Genomic DNA, 14,037 nt, shown 5'->3' with positions numbered 1-14,037 from the left:
TGACAAGTACATTCTCAACGGAGTAAACTAACAGAGCTTTAAAGAACTTCTTGTCTCAAGTCAGAGGTTTTTCTATGGGAAATGTAGGATGATTTGGGCTGAAATGTGGTGGAACCATGTACTGAGATGGAGAAAGGACTGTTGTGACTGTGCACCTGAGATGAGAAGGAGCAAAGGAAAAGCATACTCCCAGAGTGAATACCTGAGTGGAAAAGGTTTTCTTGTTGTCAACATGATGTGCCCATGCTTTATCTATTTAAGAAGCTCTGCGGTCACAGTGAGCAGAACTAGGTGAAAATAATTAAAGATATTGCCAGGAATGGCTTAGGGTCACAGGCTGCTATAGCAATAATATTTCATTGTCAGCCTTTTGTTCCCTGTTGTCTTGAAATATAAGTGCTAAGGTTTTGAAGAACAGCTGTTCTTGGAACGGAAAATTCAAAAGCACATATTCCTTTGGAATTTGTACGTAATCTGCCAAGGCAGAGCTGAAAATGAGAAAAATATGTCCCCAAAATTTTAAGGAAATGTGAGGAGTCATGGCTCCAGTCTCTCTCAGCTAGACATTTTAGTGACACTTCCATTCTACTCATTCTCCCTTACAGAAAAATATTTTCTAAGCCTTGAAAACCAAGGTGCTGGGATAAACCATAAGGGGCAGGCAGCCATATGCCAGGAGGACGTTATCTCAGTTTGCATCACTGGTGGTCGGAGCAACTTCCAGGAACAACTGGAGATGTAAAGTGAGTTTCTCTAAAAAGCGAGGATGGCGCTTGAAGCGAACCAGTGGAAAATAGAGGATGATGCCACTGAAAATGAACAGGACAATGTAGAGGATCTCAATTTGGGGCTGATCAACGATGGGAGCTACCACCAGGTACACAGCCGCCATCAGCACGATTATAGGGATGATAATTGGGACCTGTGAAAGCAAAACATCAGTGTAAAGATTCATGTAATCCTGGGCCAATGAATCCAATGGTCTGGACAACCCTGAAACTTATGCAGAAGACTTTTTAAATTAAATCCTGCTGCACCTTGAGGTATTACTCAGAAATCCAAATTCATCCAGACATCCTGTTTCCCAGCCCACCCACAGTCCAAAGTTGAACTTCCTTGCAAGAGCTACATCACTGTCACAGACCCTAACCCCTGGTCTTCCCTGCCATCCTAGACCTGAAGATGCAAACTGCTGGTTTTAGTGCCATATCTGTTCTTGCTCTCCCTACTACCTTGCATCCAAAAGCCGAGCTGTAGACAAAACACACACCAATGTGCACAAATGACATAAGTGACCCTTAACATCCGTGGGCAAAAAGGTTTATTCATGTGGACAGCCAACCTCAGAGGCTATTTCTATAAGCCTGGTCATAAAGCATTTAAATTTGAAGCCAACCCCCCTCAAAGTGAATGCACAAGACAAAATGATTTCACAACAAAGTGAAAAACTGAACACTCTAGCTGAGATTTTCCAATTTTTACTTTCGTGTCTTTTGTCCAACATGAGAGCACTAATACAGACCAAAGGAAATGTTGTTCATGGCTACCTGGGAGAGCATGGAGAAGACCTGCTGTTGGCTTCATCTGCCTTAGTGGGATGCTCCACTCTGCTCCCTCCCCACCATGTTCTAACACTTTTGACGCAATGCTAATAAAAACAATTGTTTTCAAGACAAGAGAAATCTTACCCTTAATTATAAAACTGCAACACACATACAGATTCTGCAGAACATCAGCCACACATTCCTGAAACCTTCAGACATGAGCTGCTTCTAGTTAAGGAAAGAGTTAAGCCACCAAGCCAAAGGCTGCAGCAGGCTGACGTCCTCAGGGGACTGACCTGGAGGACTGCAGAAGTTTTATATAGTGTATGAAACACTATTGCAGAATCAGAACTTCTTCTTGAAGCCCATTCAGCCAGCAAGTTGAGTGAATGTCCTCATCCAGCATCCTAATTTCAGGACAGAGCCACAGAAGCCAGGGACTGAAAGACTTAATAGAGCACTGCTCTTCTCCTTCATGCTAAGCCCCATAGGACACACCGTATTACTTTGCACAGCCTGGCAGTGTCAGCCTGTCATCTGTCTCCTGGAGGAATCCCATGAAAACCAGTGTGTTCATTCATCTTGTCTCAGGGAAAAGTCACTGTTCTGCATTCACCGTCTCATGACTCCTCTCTGTTTCTAGGACTTTTTCCTGTAAAAATACTTCTCTCAGTCACTGAGGAAGCCCTGCAGCTCAACTCGCTCATGGCTCCAGGGAGAAGAACAGGTAACTCCTGATTTCCTTCCGCTGAGCTGTTTTAAGGTGAACAAACCAAACGTGTCCCCTGGCTATTTCAAAGTACTTGGGGCATTCTGGCTGAGTTTTCTGTCCTTTACAAGGCTCTCACATCTGAGCTACCCTCTGAGGAGTACAACTGAGCTCTGAGAGCAAAAACAGGCAAATACATCGTTGATTGGAATCATCCTTCATTTTCCTCTTAAATCTCTAAGGAAAAAAGAGGTTGTGGTAGATATATTTTCCACAGGGAGAGGGCGGTGCATTATTAACTTAGCAAGATAAAGAATTCAACCTTGACTTATGCCTGTATATTCACACTATCCTGCCCCTCTTGACTTTGCTGAGACAAAACATGAAATTAAAAAAGAAAGGAGAACCACACTAACTCTGTAAGCAGCCATCCCCAGCACTCATTGTTTTCTGATAACACTCTTTTAGTCTTTTAGGCAATAAAGGAGAAGAGTTTGAGGGTTTTATGTTATTACTTCACCTTGTAAGATCTTGGCAATTCTGGTTTCTTGATTTTTAAATACAGGAGACCAGAAATAGTCATGCCGTAGAAAAGCCACGCTATAAAACTGGAAGAAAAAAAAAAAAAAAAGAAAAAAAGACAGCATGAAATTTGGAGTGAGATCATCCAGGAATGTCAATCCTGCCTTCCAGATTCCAGATGTTCCTATCTCCAATTATAGAAGGAGAATATTGATATAAATTTAGTAGTCCTTCTATTCATTTCCTTTGCAGCACAAACAATGAGAACTTTACAATGATCTGTATGTTTCAGATTCATTTCAATATGAGGATGAATCACATCCAGTTAAGTATACAGTGACAGAAGCATTCACCCATTGCAAAGATTTATAGATTCGTAGATTTCTAGGTTGGAAAAGACCTCAGAGATCATCGAGTCCAACCGTCCCTAATCCCCATTAAACCATATCCCTAAGTAGATCATCCACCCTATTCTTAAACACATCCAGGGATGGGGACTCAACCACCTCCCTGGGCAGCCTATTCCAGTGGCTGACAACCTTTCAGAGAAGAAATACTTCCTAACATCCAACCTGAATCTCCCCTGACTAAGCTTATACCCATTTCCTCTTGTTCTATCACCCATCACTAATGTAAAGAGCCCTTCCCCCACCTCCCCACCATCCCTTCTCAAGTATTTGTAGGCTGTAATCAGGTCTCCCCTCAGCCTCCTCTTCTCCTCCAGATGCTGGTTCCTATGCTCTTTCTTTTCTTTCTTCCCTCCCTTCCACAATATTGGTTAGAAAACAACAGCCCAGGCTCAAAAAAATATTACAAGAAAATAAATCTAAAGCAATGTCAAAAACCAGGACCACAGGGAATGCAAATGGAAATGTTACACATACATACCTGAAAAAGTTCACGATACTGGTGAAGTTTCCTGATACTATCATTATTAAAGACATAGCAGATGTAAACAGCAGAGCAGGGGAGGGCGTGAGGCATCGCACATGAGCCATAGACAGAATGTCTGGCTGAAAGCCAAAGCAAAACAATGTACCGTCATATCACGTACTTGGAGATCCTTACTCATCCCCTCAGCTGCTGGTGGGAGCTCTGCCTGCAGCCAGACACTCTTAATCATCAAATAAGCACCATAATACAAAAGCAGTTCAGCTCCGAGAAGTGTAAACATGGAAACCCCTCTCAAGGATATTTTTATTATATCTCACTGATTTCATATCATATGTGCTCAGTTTAGGCAGACAAGATGAGTTTTTCAAACTCCCAGTGTGACAGACTAAGGCTGAGTCAACTCAAAACTTTCCTGATCATTGTCAGGACCTTGTACATGGTCCTACTCTTCTGCCCTCTGTCACGTCTCTCTGGGATTTGACTTCTCTTGGGCTGGACAGAAAATGAGACAAGGACTACTCCTGAAACATTTATGCAACCAACCACAGAGCAAACCAGGATTTGTTCCAGAACATCGAGAGAATTATTAGCCTCTTTACTGCTTGGTTCATTGGGAAAGTTTAATGAGAAAAGCTTCTTTTTTTTTTTCTTTCCAACCAAAATAGACTGCCAGCACTTCTGCTAGAGCTGAGTGTCTGACAAATGGCATAAGAATTCAGCTCTTAGTCTGACATGGTCAAATTCAGACCATCTGTGAACTGCTCAGCACAGAGCACAGCTCACCACGCTGTCATCAGTAAGACAAGCCATGGAACGAGTAACCAGCAAAACCAGTAACCACCAACCCAGTCACCTCCACCAACCTGGTCATTCACATACATAAAATAGTCCCTCTTGTGTAAAAGGAGCAGAGCAGTTGCAGAGTGCTCTCCTTCGCACCTGAGAACAAAAATGCCAGGTGGTGTAGGGAGGAAGGACCAAAGAAGCAGAAAGGTCTGGGAGGAACACAACATGCCGGCTTCAAAACAGAGGAGGACAAACGCAGCTCAGCTCAAGCACTGAGAGGGAGAAGAAGTGAGAGGAGGTGTGTGGGGGTGTGCCTGTGAGTGAGGGGGTCCGTACCAGCAGCTGGAGCAGGGCGGCAGCCTCGGGGACTTGTACGCCCAGGGACCAGCAACTGGTGAGACTGGGATCCAGGGGTGGCTACTGGGCAGACTAAGCATCTATACCCAGCTGCTGGAGAGACTCAGATTGTACATACGTTTATATATATATTTCCCACTAACAGACCCCTGATCAGCCAGAGAGGGGAACAGGATTAGGCCCTTGGTGCTGTTTGTGTTAGTGTTTGTGTAAGGACTCAGTGTGTGTGTACGTGTAGGTCTGTGTGGCCTGCTGTCTGTATATGTATATATACATATATATGTGTGTATATATATGGTGTCTTCTTGTGTTTGTGTGTGTGTGCGCATCGGGAATACATGCTGAACTTACCGGTTGGACCAGGGAGCACAGAGCCACAGCAGCCTGACCTCCGCTGAGCTACCAGATTCAGCCTCACCCAACAAAACCAATTAAAAACCCCAGCTGGGGTAGATGTAAGGCTCAGCGTCATCTTGTAATTGCTATGAAGCTTGAAGAGCAGGGATATCCTATGTTGTATCTGAACTGGACTACCCCATGGGAAAGGCTGGAACATCCCTGAGACCAGCTTGTGCAGCCAGTATTGCCCCCAAAGGCAGCGAGCTGGCAGGGTGCCAGTGCTGGGCTACCTTCCCAGTGGGACCAAGGGTGTCTTACAACACACAAGCATGGCCAGGTTTCCCCTCCCTGGCAGGTATATTGGCTAGGTCACCCCAGAACCTGTGCTAGGTGCTCCAATACAGCAGTATTTCAGTTGTTTGTTTCAAAGCTGTCCTTAGAATTCAGGCCAGATTAATTAAGTATCTTTCTGAAATTACATGGCTGAAGAAGAAAATCAAGAAACAGCATATACATTACATCTGCAAAAGACGGGGAAGAAAGTCTTTGAGCAAGAAACAAACCACTGAAGAGTTACCACTCTACTAGTTGAACATACACGGTGTTTTCCTCTCTGCTTCAGTGTCACAAGAAGGTAAAGTTGCTCAAAGCAAGGCAGACCCCTTTTTTTTCGGTCCTTACCATATGGCCTTCCCTTGCAGCAATGTAGCACACGCGGCCTCCGCTAAAGAACGTGCCATTCGATGAACCAAACGTAGACAGTGCCACCGACAGGGAGATGAGCCATGCCCAACTGCCCAGGACTTTGTCCCTGAGGTGGGAAAAAATTCATAGTATAACATTCAGCTTACAGATATATCAAATACTCATCATTAAACAGACAGGTTTCTTCCTTCCATTATGCTCACTGAATTTTTTTCCAAAGCCTTTCTAATAATTTAAAGCCTTCTTCCAGTTCCCATGATATGAGTCGTTAGTAACTTTGTCTTGTCCAGAAAAGGCACCTTTTCTTCCTGCCTGATGTATAAATATCTACATCCATCTACATTGCAATAGTGTACAAAGCTGTCACAACAGGCAAAACCCACTTTTCTGGGTACAGATGCTGTGGCACAAATCCTGGAGATACTGCTATTGCAGCCAACAATATTAGCTTGGAAATCAAAGAAAAACTGTTCCTACCAGATCTGAGGAAATATCCTGTATTATAACTTCTTCCCCAACATGCATAAGAATTTAACCCTTTAATCTCACATGTGTGTTGTTTCTGCTACTCTCTGAATGAGGCTTAAGCCAAAGCAACAGTTTGAATTTCAGAAGTTTGGTTCTGTTCATGTTCAGACATTTATGGTTTACTTTCTCCGTAACAGAAGAAGTAGCAGGGTTACAAATAGAGTTTGAGGTAAATATTTGGAGGATATTATAATTTTGTCTTCTAAAAGCGGAGCTGGTCTTCTGGAATGAAGCAGCATGAGAATACACGGTTCATCTAATTGGCAAAAATCCAAAATTCAAAATTTTTTCAGAACGTTTTATATTTCCATCTGAATTGTATGGCTTCAAGCCATACGTACTCTTTTTTAGTATCACCTATCCCAAAAGTTGAAAAATCAAGAGTTGGGCTTTCCCAAATCATGGCAGGAGCTTACCTACCACAATGATTTCAAAAACGTAGTTTAGAAGCTTAATATCTGGTTTATGGGCATTCAGGCTTCAAGTTACTAAGCTACTTGCAGTAACCAGAACTAAAATTTTTCCCTTTTCCAAAGGATCACATGATCATGTGGCTCCATAACCTTAAGATCTCCAGGGAAAACAACATATATCACAAATTTAATAATAAAATCTTTAACAGTTTTTTGCATTTATGAGATTGGTGCTTGCTGCTTGGACCCTGAAAATGAACTACAGGGTCTACTGCGAGTAACTTTTTACAAGCAAACGGAGATCTGCAGTTGCCGTCTAATCACTGGCATCAAAGAAATGGTGGGAATAGCTTCACGAGCTCCTTTTGTGGCAGCACCTCTCATCACTGAACAATGTTTCTCAGTTTTCTTGTTATATGGGAATAAATGCATTTAAATGTGGTATGTCCTCCTTTGCTTCTTTATACTCGTCTCATCCTTTCTTAATGACCTGAATAGCTGTATCTCTTGCTCGTGAACCACAGCCATTACACCCTCCTCAGCCTGGGGCTATCTACCTGTCCTCCAGACTTTTGAGTGCCCAACTTTCTGGTTGCTAGTTCAATGTTTCCTCCTGAATGGCACTCTCGGGGTGAAAAGGTTAATCAGGCAGGAAAAAGAGGTGTTAAAAAGGAGGAAGCTCAAAAATAACTTGTTAATCAGGAATGATGGGAAAGGAAGTGCAGAGAAAGTTCATGACACTGTAGCTTAGTGAGGCTTTGTAACGTGTTCAAACAAAGCACTATACCTTCAAAAGCTCCTGCTTATAATGACATGAAAGGCTATTAGAGAACACATCTAGTAAGAGCTCAGTCAGATCTTCAAACTGGAGATCTCGTGAAATGCACACAGACGCAAAGCTGCTGTTGACTTTTTAGGAAGAGGATGAGCAGCTATGTAATCTCTGAATATACTGTGTCATTTCTGCCAGATGACTCAATTGGGGCTATCATGGATTCTGTGCCTCTGGAAATATTTAGACTAAGGCTGGATGTTCTGGTGGAAGATCATCTGGTTAGAAGTTGATGGTGCCTACATCTTTCATGACGGTCCCTTCCTTCTCTTCCTAAAATCTTTGTCTTGCACAGAGGCTGTTTGATATCACCAAACACTTCAGGTTGATGGAAGGTACAAATAGTTTCTATGCAACTCTGGAAAAGCACAACTTAAAGATACAATTACCAAAGGCTACCCTCTGTGTATAACACTTCTCGTTCTCAAAGGTGGTGTAGAGATCAGTGTGATTTCCCATTTCCCCACAGACAGAGAAACTGAACCAAAAGACTCCGGTCTGGTCTAATTTCCAGGTGTCGAGCAGACATGATTCACCCAGCTGGCTTCTGTCTCACTCTCAAACCATTGCCTCTGCATTAGAGGAGCAGCACATTGTCCTCTCCACTCTTCTGGAAACATCTAAAATGTGGGGCATCTCCCAGTTCCCAGGTCTGGATATGCACCCTCCCTGCATCCTCACTGTCTGTGGTGAGATGGTCCTGGTGTCCACTTCATCCCTTCTTTATGGACACTCTCCATGGGGAAAAATGTGAGCTGGAGGGTAGCCACAGGATCCCTGTGGGAATGAATGCGAATGCAGAGTAAGATGCGTGCTGTAGAGCACCCCATTGTGGCAGCCGAGGTGCACACTGGAGACCTAGACGGGGCTGGTCAGCCTTGGCCTTCGGTGGAGGAAGGCTATGCACTGTCCTGAAGGTGACAGAGCAGGGACTGGCAGCATGCTTCCCTGTAACACGGCCTGACAGGTCTTCCTCCCACTGCGAATAGCACCTAAACCTCCTGAAACTCAGGAGACAACCAGTATTTTACAGGACTGCATTGGCTGTGTTGCCACAAGCAGGGCTCACCCCCAAGTGACGGCCACAGCCTCTGAGGACAGCAATTCAGATGGAGTCATGGCTGCTAAGTAGCTCACGTTTACCAGCAAATACAGGCATGTAACCAGAGGAATGGCAATCATCACAGCTCTGGGAAGGGTCACCTGGAAAAGGGATGACAAGAGTGTTAGGTGCAGCACATTTACGTCTGCACTGGCCTTTTTTTGTTTGTTTTGTCTTTGCCACCACCCACGTCTCTCGTTCAAACTCCTTCACTCACTGAGCTTTTCCAAAGGATAAGACTTAGATACAGATTCACATGGCAGTTTTCACACCAGTCTCCCGAAGACATCAGGCAAACAGTAAGGCTGACATTTCAAAAGCTAGTTTTTAAAAAACAAATACACCACTACCAAAAAAAAAAAACCCAACCAAATAAACATTATTAAAAAATACTTTGGTTCATAGCTGCCCAAGACGTCTGTCACATACTTCTTGATTACTTTAGATTTGTGGATTCTTCCTTGATTATTTGTGGAAGGATACCTGAGAATCAACAGACATGTGAACAATCCAGCCTTTCCTGGGAGCGCGTGCCTGGACGCAGAAAGGGAATTTGACACCATGATGACGTTGCTTCCGGGATGCAACCAGTCATACTAAGGGGTGAGCTATTCTTTGTATTGTAACCAATCACAGATTGCCAAGTCTCGTTTAGAAAGCTATAAAGTATGCTGAGTGTATGCAAATAAAGGTTCACTTGCTTGATCACATTGATCGTGTCAGGTGTCCTCACTCATCTCCCGCAAGTATTGATTTATTTGTTACTAGTGTATTATGCTTCCCAGTGTGCTGCATCTTCCCACGGACATCTCACTGACACGGATGAAGTACCAGCGTGTGTTGCATCACATTTAACTGCTCTAAGGGCTAAATCAAAAGTGGGCAGCACAAGGGAAATTTGCTCTAGGAAGGAATTCTTTTTTTCTTCCTAGTGACAGGAACTTCGTGGACCATTTTAAGGCTCAATAAAATCAGCAAACATTACCTTATGCAGCAGAAAGCACAGGAAAAAAACAAATAGCATGATGATCATAGAGTAAACGTATTCATCTAAAACTCTGAAATATCAATTTTTGCATTACCCATTCCTACTGTAGGACAAGATACAGCAATTCCTTATGTTGTTGCCTCCACCTCACAAGGATCTGAATATCAATGCTCATGGTCCTGCGGGAGAGAGTGCCACATGATCCTAGGATCTTTGCTGCCATTTAGATTAATATTTAACTGTATATTTTCATTTAATCTGTGAAGTCTTGTGTGCTGCACTGGTAGAAAGCACACTCAATACACTCTGCACTCACATGGCTCTTTCTAAAAAAAGAGTTTTCACTGCTGTAGCGTCTGAACTGTGAAAAGAGGTAATATGGCACAGAGAGGGCTGACGTGAGATGCAGGCGAGCTACTTCAGTGCCTATAGCATGGACAGAACAATGCCTAAAAAGCAGACATTTAAAGACAAGGGCTGTTCAGAGAGTTAGATTCCCTCTCCAGTGAGGCTTGGCTTGCTCTGAAGTTCCCCCTCCATGCAATGAGGAGAGAGAAATGTTTTTTTGATGCCTACATTATGGATCAGGTCTTTTAGGGAATATGTGGCATTAAGAAACCTTTACAGAATATAGCAGTGAGTGCTTTTCTGCATAAATCTAGGTGTGTATAGTGAGATTCTCTGAACACTAAGACAAAACTTCATCCCCAAAGCACAAAGCATGCAAGTGCTGCCTAATAGCTTTTTTCCAGTCAATGAGGTATTTTAGTGCTTTCTTGTAGGCAGACTGCTATCTTGCTTAGAGATTCATTTTTATCTTTTCTGGACACATCTATAGGTGTCTTGCTGCAGAAGACAGAACAAACCAGGAGGAAAACTCAGAAGTCTTTTGTCGATGCTTTAATCCCTAGATTACTCCTCTTAACACAATCATAGAATCAAACATATTAGCAGCAGAATTAAATAAGTAAAACCCAGCTCACTCACTCACCTCAGGCTTCTTAAGCTCCTCAGTTACATAGTTCAGGTTGTTCCACCCATCGTAGGACCAGAGTCCCTGGTAAAACGCCACTCCAACTGCCCCGATACCTGCAGTAGTGTTTTGAAAAGCATTTTGAAAACTCTGGGTTTGGCCCTTGGCCAGCAGCACCAATCCACCCACCACGATCACCAGCAAAGCCAAGAGTTTGGCAGCTGTAAAAATGTTCATAATGGACGTTGCCAGCCTCACGTTGAGACAGTTGATGATAGTTAGAAGCAGGATGCAGGCAGCAGCTGTACATTTGACGACAACCTGTGGAGATGAACATCCTGGGTAGAACGGGGCAACAGCGTATTCAGCAAAGCTCAGACAGACAGCTGCCAAACCAGCTGGTCTCACCAGGATAACAGAAGTGTAGGCAAAAAGGAAAGCAGGAAAAGAACCAAAAATCCTCAAGATGTAAATATATTCTCCTCCAGACTCTTTAATCACGGTCCCAAGCTCAGCATACGACAAGGCTCCAAACATGGCCAGGAGACCACATGCTGCCCAGATAAGCAGGCTGCTGGCAGGGCTCCCCATATGATATAGCACCCACTCAGGGGACATAAAGATCCCCGAGCCTATCATGGTGCCTGCAATTAATGACACTCCACTAATCAGGCCAACCTCTTGCTTCAGTCTTAATTTCTCCTTCCCTTCACTCAGATCTGTGGATGAACGAGGTGAATCTGTCGTCTTCCTCTTCCTCATTGTGGAAATGTTAGGAGATGTTGTTAGGAGAAAATATGGAATAAGACTGAGGCATTTGAACAAGGACTATCTCAGATGGTCAGGGTTGAGTTAATAATTACAGAGGTCATGCTGAACACTGTCAAGAAACACAAACTTACCTTCCGCGTTTTGCATTCTTTCATCACCCATTTGATCTTGAGAATTTATCACGGTTCAGATCCGGCCAAGCTTGATTATCTTTGACTGTCATTGCAAGCAATGGTAATGGATAGCATTCAGCACCACCTCAGAGTCACGCAGTACCTTACTGGACTGTGTCCCTGATTACCTCTCCTTTAAATTATACTTCAAATGGCATCTGAAATAAGGATCAGTTAAGCAAAATCCCAATGCAAACCTGTACTTTATTCTTTGATTAGAAGTCAATGCTCAAGCACCTGTTTTAGTGCTCAGTTGTATTTTCATTTCCCACTACAAAGGGATCAAACAAACCTGTCACCCGACACGCTATGGCTTTGCTCAACAAGGAGCATTTCCAGTGTCTTGAAGAAAAAGAAACGTTGAGCTGAAAACAGCCCAGAGCCTGTTTTTTCTGCACAATAGTAGGCAGCAATTCCAGCTTTTTCAAATCTTAGGAAATGCAGGAGGATAAGAGTAAAAAGGCTATAATCACATTTTTATGAGCCCTTTTTGCTAAGGTACACGAGGTATGCACATTCTTATCAAACCATGATCTTCATAGGACTTTGTCACTGCTCATTATATACACATTTCAGAGCACACCCAAGAGAAACATAGACACACAAGCTTTTAGAAATGCCACTGACCCCTACTTAGGTATCTAACATGTAAAATTTCCAACTTTGGGGAGGGTTCTGCTATAAATCTGAATATTGTGACAGTGCATTAGGGTGTATTTTGTGATCTATAATATATATGAATTATTGAGCAGAAGGGAATGTCCATATGGAACTCTTTGAACTTAAACCTAAACTTCACTGACTGCAACTGTAAAGAAGGAGAGTTACTGTCCTTGGTGGTCTCTTGCAGACTTCTGTTGTGATAAGTACCAGAAAACAGGAGTGAGATCTTCCTCAGCCCTTCATGGAAACAGCAGACCTTGAGCCTTTAAAACTGTCTGTCCTCCTCAACTATTTGAGCTAAAAAAAATGCATGAATATAAACGGAAAAGTATCTTTATTGTTTGTCTAAAAATTCCTTCTCTTCTAAATCGTTTAGATTTCTCTTTCCTTGCTCTTTTTTTTTTTTAAAAAATCATCTTACCAACTTTGCAGTTTTCCTCAAGAAGAGTCCAAGATAATGCTTGGACTCCTAGCAAAACGCATGGGCCTGTAAAAAAAAAAAAAAAAACCAAACATGTACAAGTCACATAATTTCTCATGTTAAAGTAAATAAAGTTGCACAAATTTTAGTATCAGGCTGAAGGGCTTTAATTTCTTCAAAGAAGCAAAAAAAAGAACTCAAATGTCATAAAAGAGTAGGGGTTTTTTACAGTATAAATCTTATTATTAGGTAAAGGAAATAATGAGAAAAGTTTGGGTGGTTTGTAAGGGATACTGGAAGCTATTCTTGACACCAACTCACTAGAATTCACTAGGAAATGGATCCCAGCTGGATCTCTCCTAATTTTAAAGTCCCTTAGAAAAATTCACAGTTGATCAAGTTGTAGCTTTAACAAAAGCGAAAGGTTACTTTATCCATATCAAGTAGGTTCTTTAAGTCTTCCTAGCAAAGATGTGAGCTCTGAGAATAAACATAGGCACCTTGTACTGCCAGGATGCAAGTTAATGCAGTTCAAGTTAATGGTTTGCAAAGTGCTTGAGAGCTTGGAGAGAGGCATCCCAGTAAGGCAGAGTATTTTGGTTTACCTCTACTAAGTGACAGTGCTCTTGTTAGCTGGTTCAGCTATTTGTAGCATATTCTTTTAAAAATTGTGAATCACAGTGTTAGGCGATGCTGGAATCCTTCAGAGGTCTAAAGGTCTGTTTTTTTCTGCGCTATAGGCACTCTAATTTTGTGTGCATCCATACATGTATTATGTATACCATTCCTAATTGAAAATGCATTCACAAAATATGGTTACATCAATGCTAAAGGAAAATTTAATATGACTACAAACAGTTAAGTATCCTTCTAGTAAGGATATATTTCCATAACTGTTCTTCTGTTTTAATGAAGGAGCTTCTTTTCTACAGTGTAAATGCAAGGTTCTTGGAAGGCCTGAGAGGATCTTTTCAAACCTTTACAGTTCTGACTCCTAGAAATTAAGAACTTTAAATTTAATGTTGTAGAAAGAATCACAATTTCTTCAAATTTGATCATGTCAAAAAAATGTCTATAAGACCACTCAGATAACCAGGATTAATTAACTGGTATGTCAATAGCCTCAGTCAGTTCCTAAAGGGAGGTCTATTTCCAATCCCAGCATCATTGTTACTCAGTTCTGCTTCCGCCTAAAGTAATAATGAATCTAATTAATCATGAGAAGAACTTGAAGCTAAGACAGCCTGATTGTTTTAGATTTTTTCTTCCATTGACTTGTTCTTTTTTTGACTGGTATCATCAGTAAGGAGCAGCCGT

At 42.3% G+C, this 14,037-nt stretch overlaps 1 protein-coding gene across 1 annotated transcript; it reads right to left on the bottom strand.

The window, feature by feature from the left end:
• Positions 1 to 688: 688 nt before the first annotated feature.
• LOC104375681 (b(0,+)-type amino acid transporter 1) lies at positions 689 to 11,454 on the bottom strand. Its single transcript, XM_009982083.2, has 6 exons — positions 10,711 to 11,454; positions 8,699 to 8,832; positions 5,833 to 5,962; positions 3,664 to 3,788; positions 2,774 to 2,861; positions 689 to 922 (listed from the first exon to the last, which is right to left on the bottom strand). The coding sequence occupies exons 1-6, from the start codon at positions 11,452 to 11,454 to the stop codon at positions 689 to 691; spliced, it is 1,455 nt and encodes a 484-aa protein (XP_009980385.1).
• Between the last annotated feature and the right edge of the window lie 2,583 nt (positions 11,455 to 14,037).

The sequence above is a fragment of the Tauraco erythrolophus genome, chromosome 2, assembly GCF_009769465.1.
Source record: "Tauraco erythrolophus isolate bTauEry1 chromosome 2, bTauEry1.pri, whole genome shotgun sequence".
In the NCBI taxonomy this organism is placed as follows: Eukaryota; Metazoa; Chordata; class Aves; order Musophagiformes; family Musophagidae; genus Tauraco; species Tauraco erythrolophus.
This window is presented reverse-complemented; position numbering and strand designations above follow the sequence as displayed.

Excerpts from the sequence above, each read along its gene's own strand:
- LOC104375681 (XM_009982083.2), bottom strand. The coding sequence starts at position 11,454 with ATGAGGAAGAGGAAGACGACAGATTCACCTCGTTCATCCACAGATCTG. Across the intron at positions 8,833-10,710 it reads AGGAGCTTAAGAAGCCTGAG|GTGACCCTTCCCAGAGCTGT; the intron begins GTGAGTGAGTGA and ends TCCCTTTTCCAG. Across the intron at positions 2,862-3,663 it reads AGTATCGTGAACTTTTTCAG|TTTTATAGCGTGGCTTTTCT; the intron begins GTATGTATGTGT and ends TTTTTCTTCCAG.